This window comes from Sorex araneus, chromosome 2 (assembly GCF_027595985.1).
Source record: "Sorex araneus isolate mSorAra2 chromosome 2, mSorAra2.pri, whole genome shotgun sequence".
Lineage (NCBI taxonomy): Eukaryota > Metazoa > Chordata > Mammalia > Eulipotyphla > Soricidae > Sorex > Sorex araneus.
The window spans coordinates 374,811,582-374,829,935 of NC_073303.1; the positions used below are offsets into that span (position 1 = coordinate 374,811,582).

Below are 18,354 nucleotides of genomic sequence, written 5' to 3' on the forward strand. Positions count from 1 at the left end.
CAGCCTGGGCCCTGGGATTGGGGCCCCTGAGCACTGTGGGAGTATTCCCTGGGCACCACCTGATGTGCCTCACCAATTTTAAAAAACATATATACATAAATATTTATACACATATTTAAATAACATTGATAAATTGAATCATTTTTATAATAATTGTGGTTATTTGGATCTAAAATAGAAACAATACATTTGTCATCCAATTTTCCTTTCACAAACACTCATTTCTTTTTTACTTCTTTTAAAAAATCAAGTGTTCCATTCTGATTTGCTCACTTCTTCTAAATAAGGGCAAAACTTCTTTTGCCCTTGTCCTATAGTCTAGTCAACTCACACTCGAAATCGCAAAAGACTACATTCACACATCATGGATGACCATCTTCAAATCCCAGATGCTTCTTTATACACTTTGGGTAATCAGCCATTCAATTAAAAGAACAGAGAAAAATGCCTTGTTCTTATCTTCCTTATTGTATATGGGATATACAACCAAAAATTATTTCATGGGCTGGAGCGATAGCACAGCGGGTAGGGCATTTGCCTTGCATGTGGCCAACCCGGGTTCCATTCCCGACATCCCATATGGTCCCCCAAGCACCGCCAGGAGTAATTCCTGAGTGCAGAGCCAGGAGTGACCCCTGTGCATCGCTGAGTCGCTGGGTGTGACCCAAGAAGAAAAAAACAAAACAAAACAAAACTATTATTTCATTTTTGGGGAATTTAATGAATTAGTGATTATCTGCCAAACTAAGGATTGGTAATCGTATATGTGAACTAAAATTGCAAGTATATAAGTCAATCAAAATGCTATAGAGAATTAAGTAGCTGTCAAAAAAATTAAGACCACTATCTTACCTATTTATTTACGTTTATCTTTTGAATAATAAGTTTTGAGAAATATTGAATGAACTTCACTATTAATTTTGTCTTTCTAGTTTTCTCCTCAGCAAAATAATGATAATTTTAGAGAATTGTAATTCTTTAATAGTATAATATGTACAAACATTGGTGAAACATCAATGTAATAGAATATGTAGTCTTGTAAGACTATCCAGGATATTTAGCTCTTATTAAATGTAATATAAGTCCAAGGTCTATCACCCAGATTACATAGGACATCATGGCAGATGCAGACGCCAGCAGTGATTGGCCTGTTTCTCTTTCTGCTCACCCTTTAGCTCGTCACAAAGCCTTGCCCTTAAGCTGTTGTCTGATCATCATAAAATTTATAATGAATATTACTGGGCATGAAGAGGAGAAGAAAGGAGCTAAAAAAAAATCCATTTTCTCTTCTTGAGCTGTATTTACCTCTTTCCCTTTTTTCTCAAATTTGCCTCTTTGGACATTGTTTTTTTGCTGTGCTAAATTCAGCAACATCTTTCCAATTCCAACGGAAAGAAATTTAACGTTGACTTATTCTTTACCCTGAACTAACAATGTATTTGGAAGCTGTCCTGGAAAAAAAAACCCTAATTATCTACATTTCCTAACCTAATTAATTGTTTTGTAATATCCTTACCCCGACTGCTGCAATTTATTTTTAGACACCTCATTTTCTCCTCTCTGTAAGAGTTTCCTTGCAAAGGTAGGTGTGAATATTTTTGTTCTTCCTCAAAAATCCGACCCACTTGGTTGTGGAACAAATGCCTAGTGCGTGAGCAGGAGAGGACGTGCCCTCGGGCGCAGTGGTCCAGTTCTCCCGAGGGTATCACCTGGTGCAGCAGCATCAGGGCAGACCCGCTGCGCTGCGGACACCCAGGACGCTGGGATTCGTTTCTCGGTCCCGCTTTCCTGGCCTGTTTCATCCCGGAGGCCCCTTGCCGTGATTCTGGACTCTGTAGGGTGAAGCTCCCCAGACGACAGCCCGGGCACGTTTGCTTCTGCGGGAAGCAGATTTAGAGGCAGAACTCAAGGTGCAGGCAGTTCCTGCAGGGTGGACCAGCTAGGGCCGGAGAGGGGATGGGGAAGTCGGAGCATCCGGATTCCGCAGCTGGTGTCTGATGGGACTGGAGAGCCTCTCCGGTGGGTGGGGACACGCTTCCTACGGCTCCGATGCCCCTGGAGTTGCGGTGGCCTTTGGGGGGAGCCTCTTACTTCCATCTCACGTCAGTCCTCATGGGTGGCTGAAGGCTTGGAGATTAGGTCTCTTGCTTGTTTGTTCCTCTAGTCTGTAGAGTGAGCCTAGGAGCTTTATGAATGATTGTCGAGTGGGTGGGGGGCTGTGTGTCCACTTAGCATCAGATCTTAAAAGCGTCTGTCCAGAACAAGCATCAGGGCTTCAGTTATCCCGGTGATACTGAAACTTGGTAATGTGCCTGTCAAGTTGGCAGGCAGGGATGGGATACGGACTGGGGTGGGGACGGGATATGGGAGCACTGCTGGAGGGAGTTTGACACTGCTGGTGGGACTGGTGCTGAAATATTCGATGCCTAAAGTTCAGCTGTCAATAACTTTGTAAATCACAGTTCTTAAAAAAAAAAAAAAGATGCTGGACAGGAGGTGGGGGCGGGGCAAGGGATGGAAAACGTCTCCCCGTCTCCAAGATAAAGGATAGCAAATGCACCCTCAGAAAGGGAACTGAACTTTACTGAAATTTTCATTGTTTTTATATTTTATTCGATTTCCACTTTCTTGGGGGATGCAAAGAAGGGTCTTTTTAGAGTGTTGGAGGACAGCAGCTGATGCAAGTCAGAATCGTTTCCTTCATGGAAAGATGAAGACTGGTAATTTCCTAACCAGCTCAGAGGAAGGGCACGTGCAGCAGAGACTCACAAACCGGCTACATCAGTGCCGTGAAGGCCACAGCCCCGGCCTCTGGGCCCCTGCACCGTGAGTCTTTGGCGTACTTCATCACCAAGTGCTTGTACTGGACACTCTCGCAGGTTTATCGCTCCGAAGAGCACCCAGATTTCTGAATTTGCCCCCACCCCCTCTCTCTGGAGGTGTGCGAGGGCAGAGTAGCCAGATTGTCACAGCTCTTGGGCCTCTGGGATGGTCACTAAAGGGACTCTCGGCTGCTGCAGGCCCCACGCCTCTGAAAAGGTGAGTTTCAGGTGATGCCCGCAGCCTCAGTCTCATATAGGTTAATGGCGAATCTCGGGCTGGTTCCCGTCAAAGTCTACTCACTTTTGGGTTCTGCGATTCTTGATGTAAGAATTATTATACAGAGCTCATATCCAAGTTGACATTTATCCTAAGAAATAAGCAGATGACACAGGATATTTTTATAAAATGCAAAGTACTTCGTTAGCATGAGATTTGGGAGCTCTGTACCATATTTAGGTAACTGGATTTGATAACAGCCATCATCTAAGATGCTTAAGCCTGCCTTTGGTGTGGAGAGGGAGTGACAGGACCAGGGGTGCTCAGGTCTTCCTCCTGGCGGTGCTCGGGGCACCCTATGCAGTGCCAGGGATCAAGCCTTGGTCCAGCACATGTAAGACAGTACCTTAACCTCTGAACTTTTTTCCAGCCCTTAAGTCAACTTATAAGAATGACATTCCTGGGGGCCGAGCAATAGTACAATGGAAGAGACATTTGCCTTGCACACGGCTGACCTGAGTTCCAACCCTGGTATCCCGTATGGTCCCCCAAGCATCTCCAGGAGTAATTCATGAATACAGAGCTATGAGTCACCCCAGAGCATCATCAGGTGTGACACACAAATGCAAAGGAAAAAAATGTCACTCCTACAATTTAATTGAAAAAAATTCACTACAGTTGTCCAGAAATTGGGCTAGTCTCTGGAAACAATTTAAGAAATGAAGAAACTTAATTTTGACAAGATAAGGATCTTATTGACTATAGGATAACATAGCCTCGGGTAGTTTAGGTTTATTGGGTCACTCCCATCACAGTGCTCCCTTTCCTCTGTGTTTATTTGTAACTTCTTTCTTTGTGTTCTGTTGACTTGTAAATATTGTTTTTCTCTTCTCCTTGAGTCCTTTGCATAGTTTATTCAGAGCTGTGTACATATTTATGGGCACAGGAAGACAGTAGCAAATGCTATGTTTTTGTAACCTGGGAGTCATTTGACTTTACATAATATTTTCCTCCTGGGCATCTGTTCTCTCGACCTAAGCCTCAGCTGCCCTTACTTCCTAGCACCCCCAAAGGCAGGGTCCCGACGAGGGACGAGATGGACCCAGGGCAAGCAGTGAGTTGTGTGCTACCCTGGCATCGAGATGGGCCTGGCCAAAGTGCCTAATGCTTAACTATAAGTTAAGAGCTTGGTCATGGACAGATGCTGTCATGATCCAAAAAGTAAGAACTAGATTCAGACCCTGCTAGGTTTAGGAATGATTAATCTGGCCTGAGCGCTGTAGTCTGAGTCTGTGGCAAGACAGACTTCCCTAGAGAGCTGCCCTACAAGCCTGTTACTGTGCCCATACAAAAATAACTAATATTGAGATGTTAATTAAGATGCTAGGAGGAGGGGAACACCACTAGTGGGCATTTCCTTTGAACCTAGTGGGCCCTCAGACTTTCTTATGTTGATTTTGCTGGGTATGACTAGAGCCCAGGGAGACAAGCAGGGGTGGAGAGACTAGTGGAGAAAGAGAGGAGAATCCAGATATCTGGGATGGAGGGATGAAGGGCTAGAGAGGAAGAGTGCTGGGGGAGAGAGAGAAGACAGGAGAAATGGGGTGCTCAGAATCTGCCGCATCTTAGTCAGGGATAGCTTCTAGGATTCTAACTCCCAGCACACTAAAAATCCTGTTCTTCCACTCACTTTCTAGAGTGGGTGTGCAATGAACACTATTCTTACCTTTAGTTGGTAGTCCGGGCCCACCCAGGAACGCCAGCTTTAAAAAACATCAGCCAGGGGCGGCCAGGGGAGAGCTAATAACCCTGTCAGTCACCTGGGTTTGGGGGGGGGGGATCAGTCCCTGGCCGTTCACCCAGCCAGGGTGGCCCAGGCCCTGGGCAGACAAAAGAGGAAATGAGGGCCAAGCTGGTTGATTGGTCAGTTGCTGTTTATTCCATTCTCTCCACGCGCCTGTTCCAGTCTCTCTGAGCTCCCCATTCTGGTCTCACAGTGCCCCTCATCCCCCTCTCCTTCTGTCTCTCCTCGCCCCTTTATGGTTTAAATACTGTACAATGTCGGTAGTGCAGCCTAACTCATCTACGTGTCAGGCACCCTCTGGACCAACCACCAAAGTAACCCCTGACTATTCCTCTCCCTTCTTGCTCTACATTAAGCTCCAGAGGGCTTACCAGGTCAGCAATTAGTTTTTTGCTGTGTTTTTGACCCAGCAGTTTGCTTTAGTTTATCTGTATTCCACGTCCTGGTAAGACTGTCCAGTATTTACACTCCCTAGTTATTTCTCTTAGCATGGTTGCCTCAAGTCCCAGCCACTTTGTCCCAAATGGCACAAATTCATTAGTTAGTTTTGAGTGCATAGATCTCAGCGTCGGTACCCAGTCTACCTGTGTGCATTTTGGGTTTATTTCTGATTATGAATATTACAAATAATGTAGCCTTGGAACTAGAGGAGCTGTCTTTTCAGATGAGTGTTTTTCTGTCCACCAGGTCAATGCCTGATGTGATATGTGTCACTGTGAACCTGGCTCACCCGGGATCAGACATAAACAGTGCAGATCAACCACCAGATGTCCGGGGTACTGCAGCATTTTGGTTGCACAGAACTTTATTTCACGCTTCATGTGGATAGATGGCTGTGGGCCGTAGCAGTCTCATGGCTGGAGCTTCCCCATTCGGGAGAGCAGCCCAGTTCCCTCTCCCACTCCACGACTCACCTCTCCACCTCTACTGTGCCACTGTGCAGGATGCTGGCCCGGGTCATCTACTGCTCTTCTCTCTGCAGTTAGTAGCTGTTGACTGGGCTGCTGGCCACTGGCTTATGCTGTCTTCTTCCCATCATCATCTCTGTTGTCTGTACTTCCAGCTGTGCAGTGCCCTGCACTTACGTAGATTACATGTCTGTCCTTGACAGTTTCCGCTGTCTGATTGGTCAGAACCCATGCAAATTTAAAATAACAAAGTGTTCACTCTGGACCAGACCTAAGTGCTGACAGTAGGTAAAGGAATAGGCAGGATAACCTTTCAGTACCTGCATTGCAAAGCATAATGCCCAAAGGGATAGAGCGAGATCAAGAGCAAGAGCAGGAGCACGAGAGAGAGAGAGAGAGAGGGAGAAACAGAGAGGGAGAGACAGAGGGATAGAAAGGGAGAGGGGGAGAGAGAGAAAGAGAAGAAAATTACCTGCCACAGAGGCAGGTTGGGGTGGGAGCGGAGAAGGGAAACTGGGGACATTGATGATGGAAAATATACACTGGTGAAGGGATGGGTGTTGGAAGATTGTATGACTGAAACCTAATCATGAGCAACTTTGTAATTGTGGATCTCATGTTGATTCAATAAAAAATTAAACTGTGGATGGAAAAATTATATATCCTAAAATGGTATTGTGGAAGAAAATTTAATGATATGAGTATACGTGTACCATCACTGTATCACTGTCATCCCGTTGTTTGTCGATTTGCTTGAGCAGGTGCCAGTAGCGTCTTCATTTGTCCCTGTCACGTGCTACTGTAGCCCAATGGTGTCTGCTCTCTCCAGGAACACGAAGAGCACATTGTTGTTTCTGGTTTTGGCATATAGAATATGTCACAGGTAGCTTGCCAGGCTTTGCCGTGCGGGGGAATAAACAAACAAACAAATAAATGAATAAATAAATAAATAATAGATAAATAAATAAATGAATAAAATAAAAACAGAGAGGTCATGCAGCCGCAAATGCGGCCATGTACTCCAGGAAAAATTGCATCACTTTCTTCTGGGAGCTTTGTGTTATAGTCTCTGGGTCTTGGCCATTGGTGAGAGAGATTACATGGTGCTGGGGGAGTTTTCAGTTCTTTTTCAGTTCATTTTTAAGGGTAAGAGATAATCCAGATGTTTTTCAGGGAGCAGATGTTTGCCACTGTGCAGTCTCCCCAGCAGTATTTAAAAGGTTTTTCCTTTCTCCATTGTATGGTCTTGACTCTTTTAGCATAGATGAAGTGCTCATATATATGTGGTTATGTGGTTTTCTTCTGGATTCTGCATCTTATTATTTTTTCTTCAGTGCCCTTTACTGTTCCAGATGCCATAGTATTTTAATTACCACTGCTTTGCAGTAGACCTTCATGTCAGAGAACATGATGTGCTGGTCGTCTGCCCTTTCATCAGAGTTGCTTTGAGGTCTTTCGTGGTCATGTAAGTTATAGAATTGTTTGTTCTATTTCCTTGAGCAATGCCATTGGTAGTTTAACAAGGATTTCACTGAATGTCTGCAAGTTGCTTTAGATAAGATTGCCATTTCAATAATGTTTACTTTTCCAATCCAGAAACACAATGTACTTGTAGTACACACATTTTCACCTGCATTGTCAGTTTTTTCCTAAATAATTTAGCTTTTTTTGATGCAATTTTAAATGATGTTATGTTCTTAATTTCCCTTTTCTCCAACTTGCTGCATAGAAATACAATGTATTTCTACTGATTTTGCACCTTGCTATTATACCGAATTTCTTGTGTCTATTAGTTTACTGATGTTATGGGGTTTCTATGTGAACTTATAGTAATCTTAGTTTTTTTTTTTAAATTTGTAAATTTGTATTTTTTTCTGTTAACTTTTCTTGCCTAATTAGTCCAGGCTAGGAATTTTGAAACTATACAGCAGGGCACTTTTGAGCACTTTGTTTTGCTATGCATTTTAGACAAAAATTTGTATGTTTTTAAGCACTGAGTTTAATTTTGTTTGTGAAAATATTATATATAACAACAGTCAGACTGAGTTGTGTTATTTTATTTAAAGTTTATGGAGTCAAAACTGGTTGTTGAACTTATCATTTTTTTCCCAGTTCTACTGATTTACCCCTGTGAATTTTATCTTTTTGTTCATGTAGTGTATGACATTGATTTGAAATTTGGGCCGTCCTTGTATCCCTGGGATAAATCCCACAAGGTTGTAACTAATTCTCTCCATGTGATGTTTGATTTGATCTGCTATGATATTGTTGAGGATTTTTGCATATTTGTTCATCAGCAGTAGTTGTTTGTCATTTTCTTTTTTGTATATAATCCTTTCTGCTTTGCGGCTTTAAGTGAAAGAATTTGAACAAGATGGATAATAGTTCCTTGAAATTTGGAAGAATCCATTAGTGAAATCCTTTGGTCTTGTACTTTTGATCTTAGGGAGATATTTTCCACATTATTTTGATACCTCTACGTGTGATTGGTCTATTCAAACTATCAGGGTTTATTCCTGAAAGTGTTATGAGTCTAAGACTGTGCTGAATATTTTTCAGTAATCCATTTCCTTACATATTGTTGTTGTTAGCTATCTTTTATTAACCTTTACATTTTTGTAGCATCAGTTATAATTTTGTCTACTTCATCTGTGATTATTTTCATTTAAGTTTCATATTTTTTCTATATAATCCTAGAGAGAAGTTTACCAGTATTACCATTTCTATAGAATTTTTTAAAAATCAGCAAACAGGGCCAGGGATAAAGTGATAGTGATTAAGCATATTCCTTATAAGCCGAAGACTTGGATTCAGTGCTAAAACTGCATTTTTTAATCAACAAACACAATGACTTTTAAAAAATTCTGAATATCATTTTTTGTCAAAGAGATGCATGTATATATATATATATATGCATGCATGCATATTTCTCTAATCTGTTTTTACTGGTGTCTTCTTGGTGTCTTCTTGTATCATCTTATTTAAATCAAAATATATTTTAACTCCATCAGTTTATATTCCTCAAAATCATGTGTGCCTTAGTATTTGATATACAAGATATAAAATTAATTATTGTTAGCAACATCTTTATATGTAGCAACATAAATTAATGCATGAGTTCTTTAGTAATATACAAAATTTGAAGTCTGCTTTTTGAAATTTGAAATTGTTTATATTTAGTGTAAATCTACTTGAGAAGTAATATCTATCAAAAATATTTGCATGTAAGAGCATATATGTTCGCTTCAATATCAACACCCAATATCATTATTTATATCCACTTATAAAATAGTGGTGAATTATACTAACTCTTCAGTTTTATAGCTTTAGATTTACAGAAGACTACACACTGAAAATAACTTGCGATACTGTATAGTTTACCACTTAATTTCTATTTAGAATTTTCTCTGTAAAAAGTCACAAATATATCACATCTTTATGTATTTTTACCACTAAGATATATTTGAATGAGTTTGCTTGAAAGTCTTATGTGCTTTTTTGCTATCCATAGAATACTCTGTTCGAATGCAAATCAATACTGTGTAAATGAGAATTCATTTAGATGCCTTTTAATTGAAAATCTAAAAGAGAGTTACTGGGGTAATAGAGATTTTAAGATCGCAACATCAAACACATGAGTGGGATTAATACGTGTTCAAAGAAAGAACCTGGGTGGGGAAGGCAAATGCTCATCACAGAATTAGATGTAGACAAACAGCAACCTGAGTTTTGAGACTCAGATCGGAAATCTCTGCAGAGAGCAGGTAGTGGTGGTGAATTAATGGATAAAAATGTCTAAAGAACTTTCAAAGTCTCAAAAGACAATGTCCGATTACAGGATTAATGCCTGTCATGATATATCATTGTAGCACTGTAGCACCGTTGTCCCATTGTTCATCAATTTGTTCGAGCGGGCACCAGTAATGTCTCCTTTGTGAGACTTGTACTGTTTTTGGCATATTGAATATGCCACAGGTAGCTTGCCAGGCTCTGCCATGTGGGGGGAGGGGGTGGTGCTCTCGATAGCTTGCCGGGATCTCCGAGAGGGACGGACAAATCGAACCCAGGTCAGCTGCGTGCAAGGCAAACGCCCTACCCGCTGTGCTATCGCTCCAGACCAAGAGATATCATTGAGGTGAGATAAAATGTTCAGGAGCAATTTACAGCTAGGTTAGCATAAGCCAGTTTCCTAGCTCCTCTGCGACTAACTAGAGACAAAGTTGAAGTATATAGTGTACAATAAGTAGTACTCAGCCAATATTAAATCCTTTTATAAAATAGCTTTTATAAAAATTACTCTGAGGGATGGGGAGATAGCTCAGGGGGTTGAGCAAGGCCTTTTGAAGTGGACAGGCTTATTTGTTTTGCTTTTGCTTGGGGGCCACACCCAGCAGTGCTCAGAGCTTACCTCTGGCTCTATACTCAGGGTTCATTCCTGATGGTGCAGAGAAGGGACCATAGAGGATGCCGGGATCAAACGCAGGTTGGATGCATGCAAGGCAAGCACCCCATCTGCTACATTATCACTCCTGCCCCCAAGTGTCCCAATTTGATACTTGACACCAAATGGTACCCACATCACCTCCAGCAGGGTACCTAAGTACCACCCAAGTGGAGGTGTGGTCCTCACACCAAGCCGAAACAGAGGTTTAAAAGCATATGTATTCTCCTAAAATGAAATTTGTTTCTAACGATTAAAATAGTGTGCAGGTGCGATGGCCCATGCCCTGTATGCATCTGAACCCGGCTCTGCCTTTAGGCCCACATGGTTCTCTCAGCATCATACGTGCAGTGCTAAGGGCCTTGAGTGCTTTAACTGATGGATGCTATTTTGGGTGCCTCTGTGCAATGGGGTTCCCCTGGGTGACTTCCAGAACCTCAGAGCACAAGCAGCCTGCTTCCTTGGCCCATAGTATTAAACCCAAAGCTCTTTGGCCCAAGAATCGCTGGCTGTGGACCCCAAGTACCCTGAGCTTGGGAATTCTGTCACTCCCCAAAAAAGAAAATAAAAATATCTAATGGAAATAAATACTATCCATAAAGGCCATAAAGAAGATTGGGGGTGTTTTCTCATCCACAGGGCATGTCTATCAACATCATTTTTTGTTGGAAATCTCAGAGCAACCCAGAGGATGGTAGATACCCTAGGAATTTATAAATATATATTTCTTGTATAGTTTTCAGTGGTAAAATATTCATAGATCTTCTGCTACCCAAGGAAACTTCTCTCATCTTACTGCTTCATTAGGTTACATTTACCTCTAGACTAGTTACTACGATGAGTAAGACTTATCACAATTATTTTTTATGTCCCTAGATTTTAGTGTGAATAAAGATGGCTTTTAAACTCTAGGCTTTTGGGTCCAAGCTCTGAGTTTCTGAGTTTGTGTGTCGTGGATAAAGCAGTCTGATGATCAGCAGTTGGATGTTGGAGACCACCCGTGAAGAATTGACTTTGACTATAATCTAGCCAAGACCTGGGTCTCAAAACAAATTGACTTGAACCTGATACCTGAGTCTCTAGCTGCCTACAGGATGCCACATGAGTCAGAGAGAATCACTCCCCCACCCCTTTTATAAACATGTGCTCTCTATTTACCAACTCCATTTAATCCAGCCGGAGTGGATTTACAGGCCCAGTGACAAAGCACAGTGTGAGAATGAATTCTGCTAAATCACAAAGGTGTTTACGTAGTTGTAATGAGGTACAGCTTTACGAAGAAAAAGTCATCATCCTGCCAATTTGTTATAACTCTTCCATTAAACTTGGCAGCATTTTTGTGACAGATCAAGAAAAATCTTTCCTTAACTATTCCGCTGTCAATACAAACAACAGACTTCCACTTTCAATTTCATATCTCCTTGAAAAAAAAATAAGGCATCTAATTTAGCATTTGAAAATTGCATTCTGCAGAGACGAAGCAAGTTCTTGTTTTTTTTTCTCTTTTTTATTTTATTGAATCACCATAAGAGTTACAAAGAGTTCATGTTTGAGATTCAGTCATACAATGACCGAACACCCATCCCTCCATCCCTCCACCAGTATACATTTTCCATCACCAATTCCTGTACCCAGTATCCCTCCCCCACAACCAGTCCTCACCCTGTCTCTATGGCAGAGAATTTCCCCTTATTTTCTCTCTACTTTGGGGCATTATGTTTTGCTCAAATTTTCCCACCCCCATTTAAGCCTACCTGCCAGGTAGATAATGTATTTTCCATTGCTCATTTTGAATATCATGAGAGCTCACACAGCAGCTTTCACGACTGCACTCTTCTGGGATTCTAGATTGTAAACGGTTGGGTTACAGAGACATCTCTGTAGGGCACTAATCCATTTTGGGATTCAATTGGGATTCTCTAGGCCAGGGCTATTGATGCGCTAAAATGGCACCTGGAGGCAGATTGTGGGTGGGACAGTCCAGTCAGGCCGATGAGTCGGCTGGGACCTGGGGAAGGACAGCCCGGGTCCTCTGCTGCCGTGCAGCCTGGAGACTTAGTCCTGGAACCCGCATACCTGGGCCTTCCTTGCGGAAGCTCTTGGCCACCAGCATTCCAGCTGGAGTAGGCAGGGAGACTGCACGTGCTCCGTCTGGGATGCCCCGGTGAAATTGGCTCAGTATGGGGCCCGGAGAGATCTCCAGCGCTGTGGTGTCTTCCAGGACTCGCTGCTGTGTCTCTGGGCCTAGGTTGTTGTTGTGCTGAGACGATACAAAGTTCTTGGTTTACAATGTGATTTGGATGCTGTAGAGTGAAGCACCGTGATGTGGACACACACTGCTCTGCTTCTGTGAGGTGGGCTGGGGTCTGGTGACTGGCCAGGCACCCGAGTCCAACCTATTTGTCCCCAGCTGTCTGCGGCATTGTTAATGTCAAAGTGCGTTGGTTCCTGAACTCATGGGTACTTGAGAATTGTGTGAGAGATTAGCAGACAAACATGGACTGGAGCGATAGCACAACGAGTAGGGCATTTTCCTTGCATATGGCCAAGCCGGGTTCAATTCTTCTGTCCCTCTCAGAGAGCCCGGCAAGCTACGGAGAGTATCCCGCCCACACGGCAGAGCCTGGCCGTTATGCCAAAAACAGTAAAAACAAGTCTCACAATGGAGACATTACTGGTGCCCGCTTGAGCAAATCGATGAACAACGAGACAACAGTGCTACAGACAGTGCTACTCAATGCTCAGTCCGCTCTACTACATTCTAACCCCCGACCCTTGCTGTCTCCTCGCCCCCAGTGCTCAGTGGGCTGGTGCTGGCCCTGCTCTGTTCTCTGCCCAGGGAACCCTTTCCTAGTCTGAACTCTGCACTGGGACCCTGTCATCTGTGCCTCTGGATTGCTGCTCCGTGCCCTGGGCTGAGTTTCTCTAGGTCTGGACCCCAGTGGCTGCCTGGGGTCCCATTGATCTTCTTTAGTCTCTGGCCAGGGTCAAATATGCGTGTGGATTAGATCCCTGTCGTCCTGTTGTCTGTCTGTGCTAAGTGAGGTAGCTGACAGACAGACAGACAGACAGACAGACAGACAGACAGACAGACAGACAGAGCGGGGGAGGGCTCCCTTGAGCTCCCGGATGGGGTCTTTCTTTTATCTGATGCTGTCTACCAGCCCCAGCAATCTCAATACCTATTTTGATTGGACGTCCTTGTTGCAGGTGGGACTTAAAGTGACCAATCAAATCAGCTTGTTCACCTGGTGCTCCATCAGGCTGCAGCCTTATCCCTGGGACTGAAGTACCAGTAATCATGGTTCTGACTCCTGTGGGGCAGCTTCCAGGACAGCAACGTGATTCCAGGATTCTCCTAGCTACTAAATAATTTTTCATTCTTTTTCTTTTGTGGGGAGAGGAGATTAGCGTCACACCTTTCAGCCCCGGGCTGGGCTGCTCCCCGCTGTGCTCACGCAACCATGTGCAATGCCTTATACCAAACCGGGGCTCCCACGGTCAAGGCCTGTGCTCCAGTCCGTGGCCTCTCAACTCAGCCTTCCCATGCGAGCCTCTCCCCAGCTAGTCACCCGTTAGCCTTGGAGACACATGGGTTTGCGGTGGCTGATATGGAGCTCCCCATCGTGCCTCTGAAAGAGGAGGCCGACTCTTTCCCCCAGGTCTGGTAACCCCCGTCCACATCCTTGGCCCATCTTTATTTTCCTCCCGAAAGGCAGGAGTCAGCCAATCATAACTGACATTATCAAAATTCCCTTTATGTAAGTTTTATCCCCATAATGGTGTATGGTGTGGACTGTTTTTATTTTTTTCTATACAGTAGAATATTTTGAAGATGTGAAAGTTACCTGTTATACCTGATGGTTGAATACCTTTAACCTGATGATCAGGATACTAGGTCCTGTCCCCTCTTACTAAACCTCGAACACTGCAGTAAATGCCCTTGTGCAGTGGTATTCACAAAGCTCTGTGTCTGTGATGCTGAACGTAGATTGGGTAGTCAGAGTCATGTGAATTTTTAATTATAACAAACTTCACAACCATTTCTCTCTAAATGAATTCCTTACATTTTACCAACATGCGGTTTCTTCGGTTCTTCGGAATTTTTTGGAGGAAGTGCGCTCCTCTGCGCTCAGGAATCACTTCCGTGGGGCTCAGACACCATGTGCAGTGCTCAGGGGTCACTCTGGTAGGGCTCGGACAGCAGAAGCAGCGCCCACAGAGCTTTCCTGGGACACTCAGGGCACTGCCTGTGGTGCCAAGGATAGAGCTGGGGCACGCAAGGCAAGTACTTCATCCCCTGCACTATCTCTCGGGGCCAATTTTCCAAATGTCCTGGCAGCGGATTGTTACATTACACTTAACCTTGTTTAATGTCTGTGTTCGACACACACTCATATGCAGTTTATAGTCGCGGAGCTCCCTATCGGTTACCGATAATCCTGTTATGTGATGCAACCAGGATATCTGTATTGATAGTCACAAGCCAGAAATTTCCTCCCCAGAGTCCCTGAATCCCCCTCAGCCAGAAACGCCCTTCCCCATCTGCCAGCCTTGACCCCTGGAAGCTGCAAATCTGTTTTCTATTTTATATCCTTCCATTTCACCGACTGTATTACCTCAACTGGACATAGTTTTTCTTTGTATTTTATGTGAAAATGAACAACTTTGATTGTTTGGAGTACTCTATTTTCTCTCCTGTGAAATACGTCTTTTCAGCCTCCACAAGTTGAATCTGGATAACCTCGATAGAACCTTTCATCTAGTAAGAGATGACTTTGTCGTACTCTCTGTGGAGTCTGTATTATATTGATCGTTATGCACTCAACGTGTATTTACTCTGATGACATTCATCATTTCATCATTTTCGGATTTCATGCTTTGCGCTCATACTTTGAAACTTTCCTCTTTTAAACGGCCCAAAGCAACAGAACTTAAGAACAGCTCTGTAGGCCTGAGCATCCCGTGGGGAGACAGACGCTGGGGTTATTTGCGGGCGGGGGTGGGGAACCCTGGTGGAACATTGTATTCGTGAGACCCTGTTGTTAACAATACTGCAAATCATGGTGCAGAATTTTTTTTAATTAATGAGTCAGTCAGATTGTACAGCAGGTAAGGCACTGGCCTTGCAAGGTGCTGACCAGCAGCCCTTCGCCCTTCTGGTCCCCGGAGCTCTGTTAGGATCCCTGAGCACAAAGTGAGGAGTAAGCCCTGAGCACAGCTGCGTATCACCAAATTAATTGAAAAGAAAAAAAAAATTTATTATTTTTCTCTTTTTCAGTTTTCTCCCCATAATTTCCAAATAGTAAAGGACTAAAAAATAAAACCTTAAAATAAATAGTATAGGACTAAAAAAAAAACCCTTTTAAAGCAGAGGGTCCAGGAGATAGTGTAGCAGTTCGGTGGCATGCATGCCCCCCAGGGTCACTTTCCAGCATCACATGGACACCTGAGCATGTCTGGGTGCATTCCTAGAGGTGGCCAGTCCCTCTGGGATGGCTTGAGCATCCTCAGAACCACAGGGACGCAGCATCACACCCTCAAGCCCTTGACCCACCTACACTCAGAATTGCTGGCAGACCCCAGACCTAGTGCACACCTCTCCAGACACCCACCCCCCGAAATAAACTTTTAAGTGTGTTAATTCTATTATTTTGTGGCCATTATTATTCATAGAAGATATGAGAAAATATTTCATTTCCTGTTGACTGGAAATGATTTATCTTTCCATTTTTCATGTGCCATTCTCTGCGATTTTTTTCATTGTAAAATACTATGAGAGAATTTCTTTTAGGAAATAGAAAGAACATCTAGAAATTTCTTAAAATATAATGTTGATAGGCACAAGAGGTAGTATAGGGGCTAAGGTGTTTGCTTTGCACGTGACCGATCCCGATTCAATCCCCAAGATGGTGTATGGTCCCCTGAGCACTGCCAGGAGTGATCTCTGAGCAGAGTTTGGAGTAAGACCTGAGCAAATCTGGGTGTGGTCCCCAAACCAAATATATACTACGTAGAAATTGATCTTCATTTTAAGGATGACTTCTACAATGACAATTCTGTTAATTTTCCATAGAAAACCAATTAGAAAGAAGTTTTATTTTTAAACTGAAAGCATTTAATGCTAGCTATTACTCCACAGAGTGTATATTGTAACAGGTTTGGTTAGAGATTCTATCACTTCACGTTAGATGTGCTCTGCTCCTTCAAACTGAACCCCAGTTCTCTGCCAAATCCCTGTGATTATGATGGGTTCTGTCCATAGCAGGACTGCAGCCAGAACATGTTTCTTAGAAAAATAATTAATTGCTGATAATAATTTGCTGACTCTTACTACTTTACTTATTTAGCAAATAAATTGTTTCCCTTTTCTTTTCCTCCCTCTTTCCCTTCCTCCCTTCCTTCCTTCCTTCCTCCCTCCCTCCCCCCTCCCTTCTTTCTTTCTTTCTCTCTTTCTCTCTCTCTCTTTCTTTCTTTCTTTCTTTCTTTCTTTCTTTCTTTCTTTCTTTCTTTCTTTCTTTCTTTCTTTCTTTCTTTCTTTCTTTCTCTCTCTTTCTCTCTCTTTCTCTTCCTTCCTTCCTTCCTTCCTTCCTTCCTTCCTTCCTTCCTTCCTTCCTTCCTTCCTTCCTTCCTTCCTTCCTTCCTTCCTTCCTTCCTTCTTCCTTCCTTCCTTCCTTTCTTTCTTTTGTTTTATGTTTTTGGCTATACCCCACTGTGCTCAAGGCTTACTCCTGGCACTGTGATTGGGATCATTCCTGATGGTCTTGGGGGGCCATATAATGTGCGGGAGATTGAACCCAGGTTAACCACATGCAAGTCTTGCGCCCCTCCCCCCATACTGTCTCTCCAGCCTGAATGGACTTCCTTGCACTTATCACAGTCTCAGATCAAAGCCTATTCCTTTATGGATATGTGATTTCCTGTTTTGGAACATCCACAGAAAGACAAATTTGCATGCCTGGGAAACGGATCTTTCACTCAAACGCCAAATGAGTTATTTTTTAGCCATTTTAGCCACACACAAATGTTCCATTGGTCGCTGTGGAGGAATATTTCATCATAAAAAATAAGAGTTCTAGATGAAGAGTTCCCTGGTATGAATTCTCCCTAACACACTTTTCTCCTTTGTCCACAGAAGATACTGTTTTATGATTTACCAGAGTAAATGAAAAATAATAAAATTTTTGTTTTCTTTTGGAAGGAACTGTTGGATCTCCAACATGCCTACCAGAAACTCAACAAACAGTACCAGGCAAAATTAGCAGAACTGACACAAGCCAACAACCGTGTTGACCAAAGTGAGGCGGAGGTGAAGAAACTGAGATACCAAGTGGAAGAACTAAAACAGGGACTCAACGAGAAAGATAATGAGGTACCATTTATGCCCAATAAATGCTCAACTAAAATGTATTTTTACCTTTTTATAGCATAGGACTATTGATATTTTAAACATGCTATGTTTTTAAGAATTATTAATTTTAAACTTGATCAAAATAAGAGTTAGGGAAGAGAAAATTATGACAGAGTTGCTCATCTTCATTATGCTATCGGTTTCTTCTAGATCTGTTTCTTGATTATTTTAGTTTGGGGGCTGCAACAGGAGATGCTCAGGGATTACTCCTGGCTCTGCGTTCAGAAATTTCTCCACATAGTGCTCAGGAGACAAATTGGGATGCTGGGGATCGAACCTGGGCCTGCCAAGTCTAAGGCCCTGTACTATTAGTCCAGTTCCTGGCTTCTTCTTTAAATGTGTGTACCATAGCTACACTTACGTTTCAGTATAGTTCTTTGTGGTTGTGTACCCTAAGTCTTGCAAACTTAATGATCTAGATTTTTAAGCTTGAAAACTTTCCATGATCTATGAGATGTCATGATGATAGAACATACCTTGGCCTCAGGATGCTCTATTTAAAATCATGTGGAAGTGTGTTTTATGGTATCAAGTTGCTCATTTATGGACTATTTAAAAGAATTCTGGAAGGTCTGTTGACTCAGGGGGATGTAGAGGGGTCTGACCTGACCACCAATGGCTCAAGAATAGGGACTTCAGAGGTTATGCCTAGGAGAGGATTTGAGTTTTGGTTTTTTGATTTTTTTTGTTTTTTGTTTTTGTTCTTTTTTTGCTTTTTGGGTCACACCTGGCGATGCACAGGGGCTACTCC

At 42.9% G+C, this 18,354-nt stretch overlaps 1 protein-coding gene across 1 annotated transcript in view; it reads left to right on the top strand.

The window, feature by feature from the left end:
- Positions 1–18,354, top strand: part of CCDC102B (coiled-coil domain containing 102B) — a 280,013-nt gene that overhangs the window by 201,744 nt on the left and 59,915 nt on the right. The window contains exon 6 of the mRNA XM_055129118.1: positions 17,394–17,564. Coding sequence (XP_054985093.1) covers positions 17,394–17,564 — 171 coding nt within the window. The remainder of the gene's footprint in view (positions 1–17,393; positions 17,565–18,354) is intronic.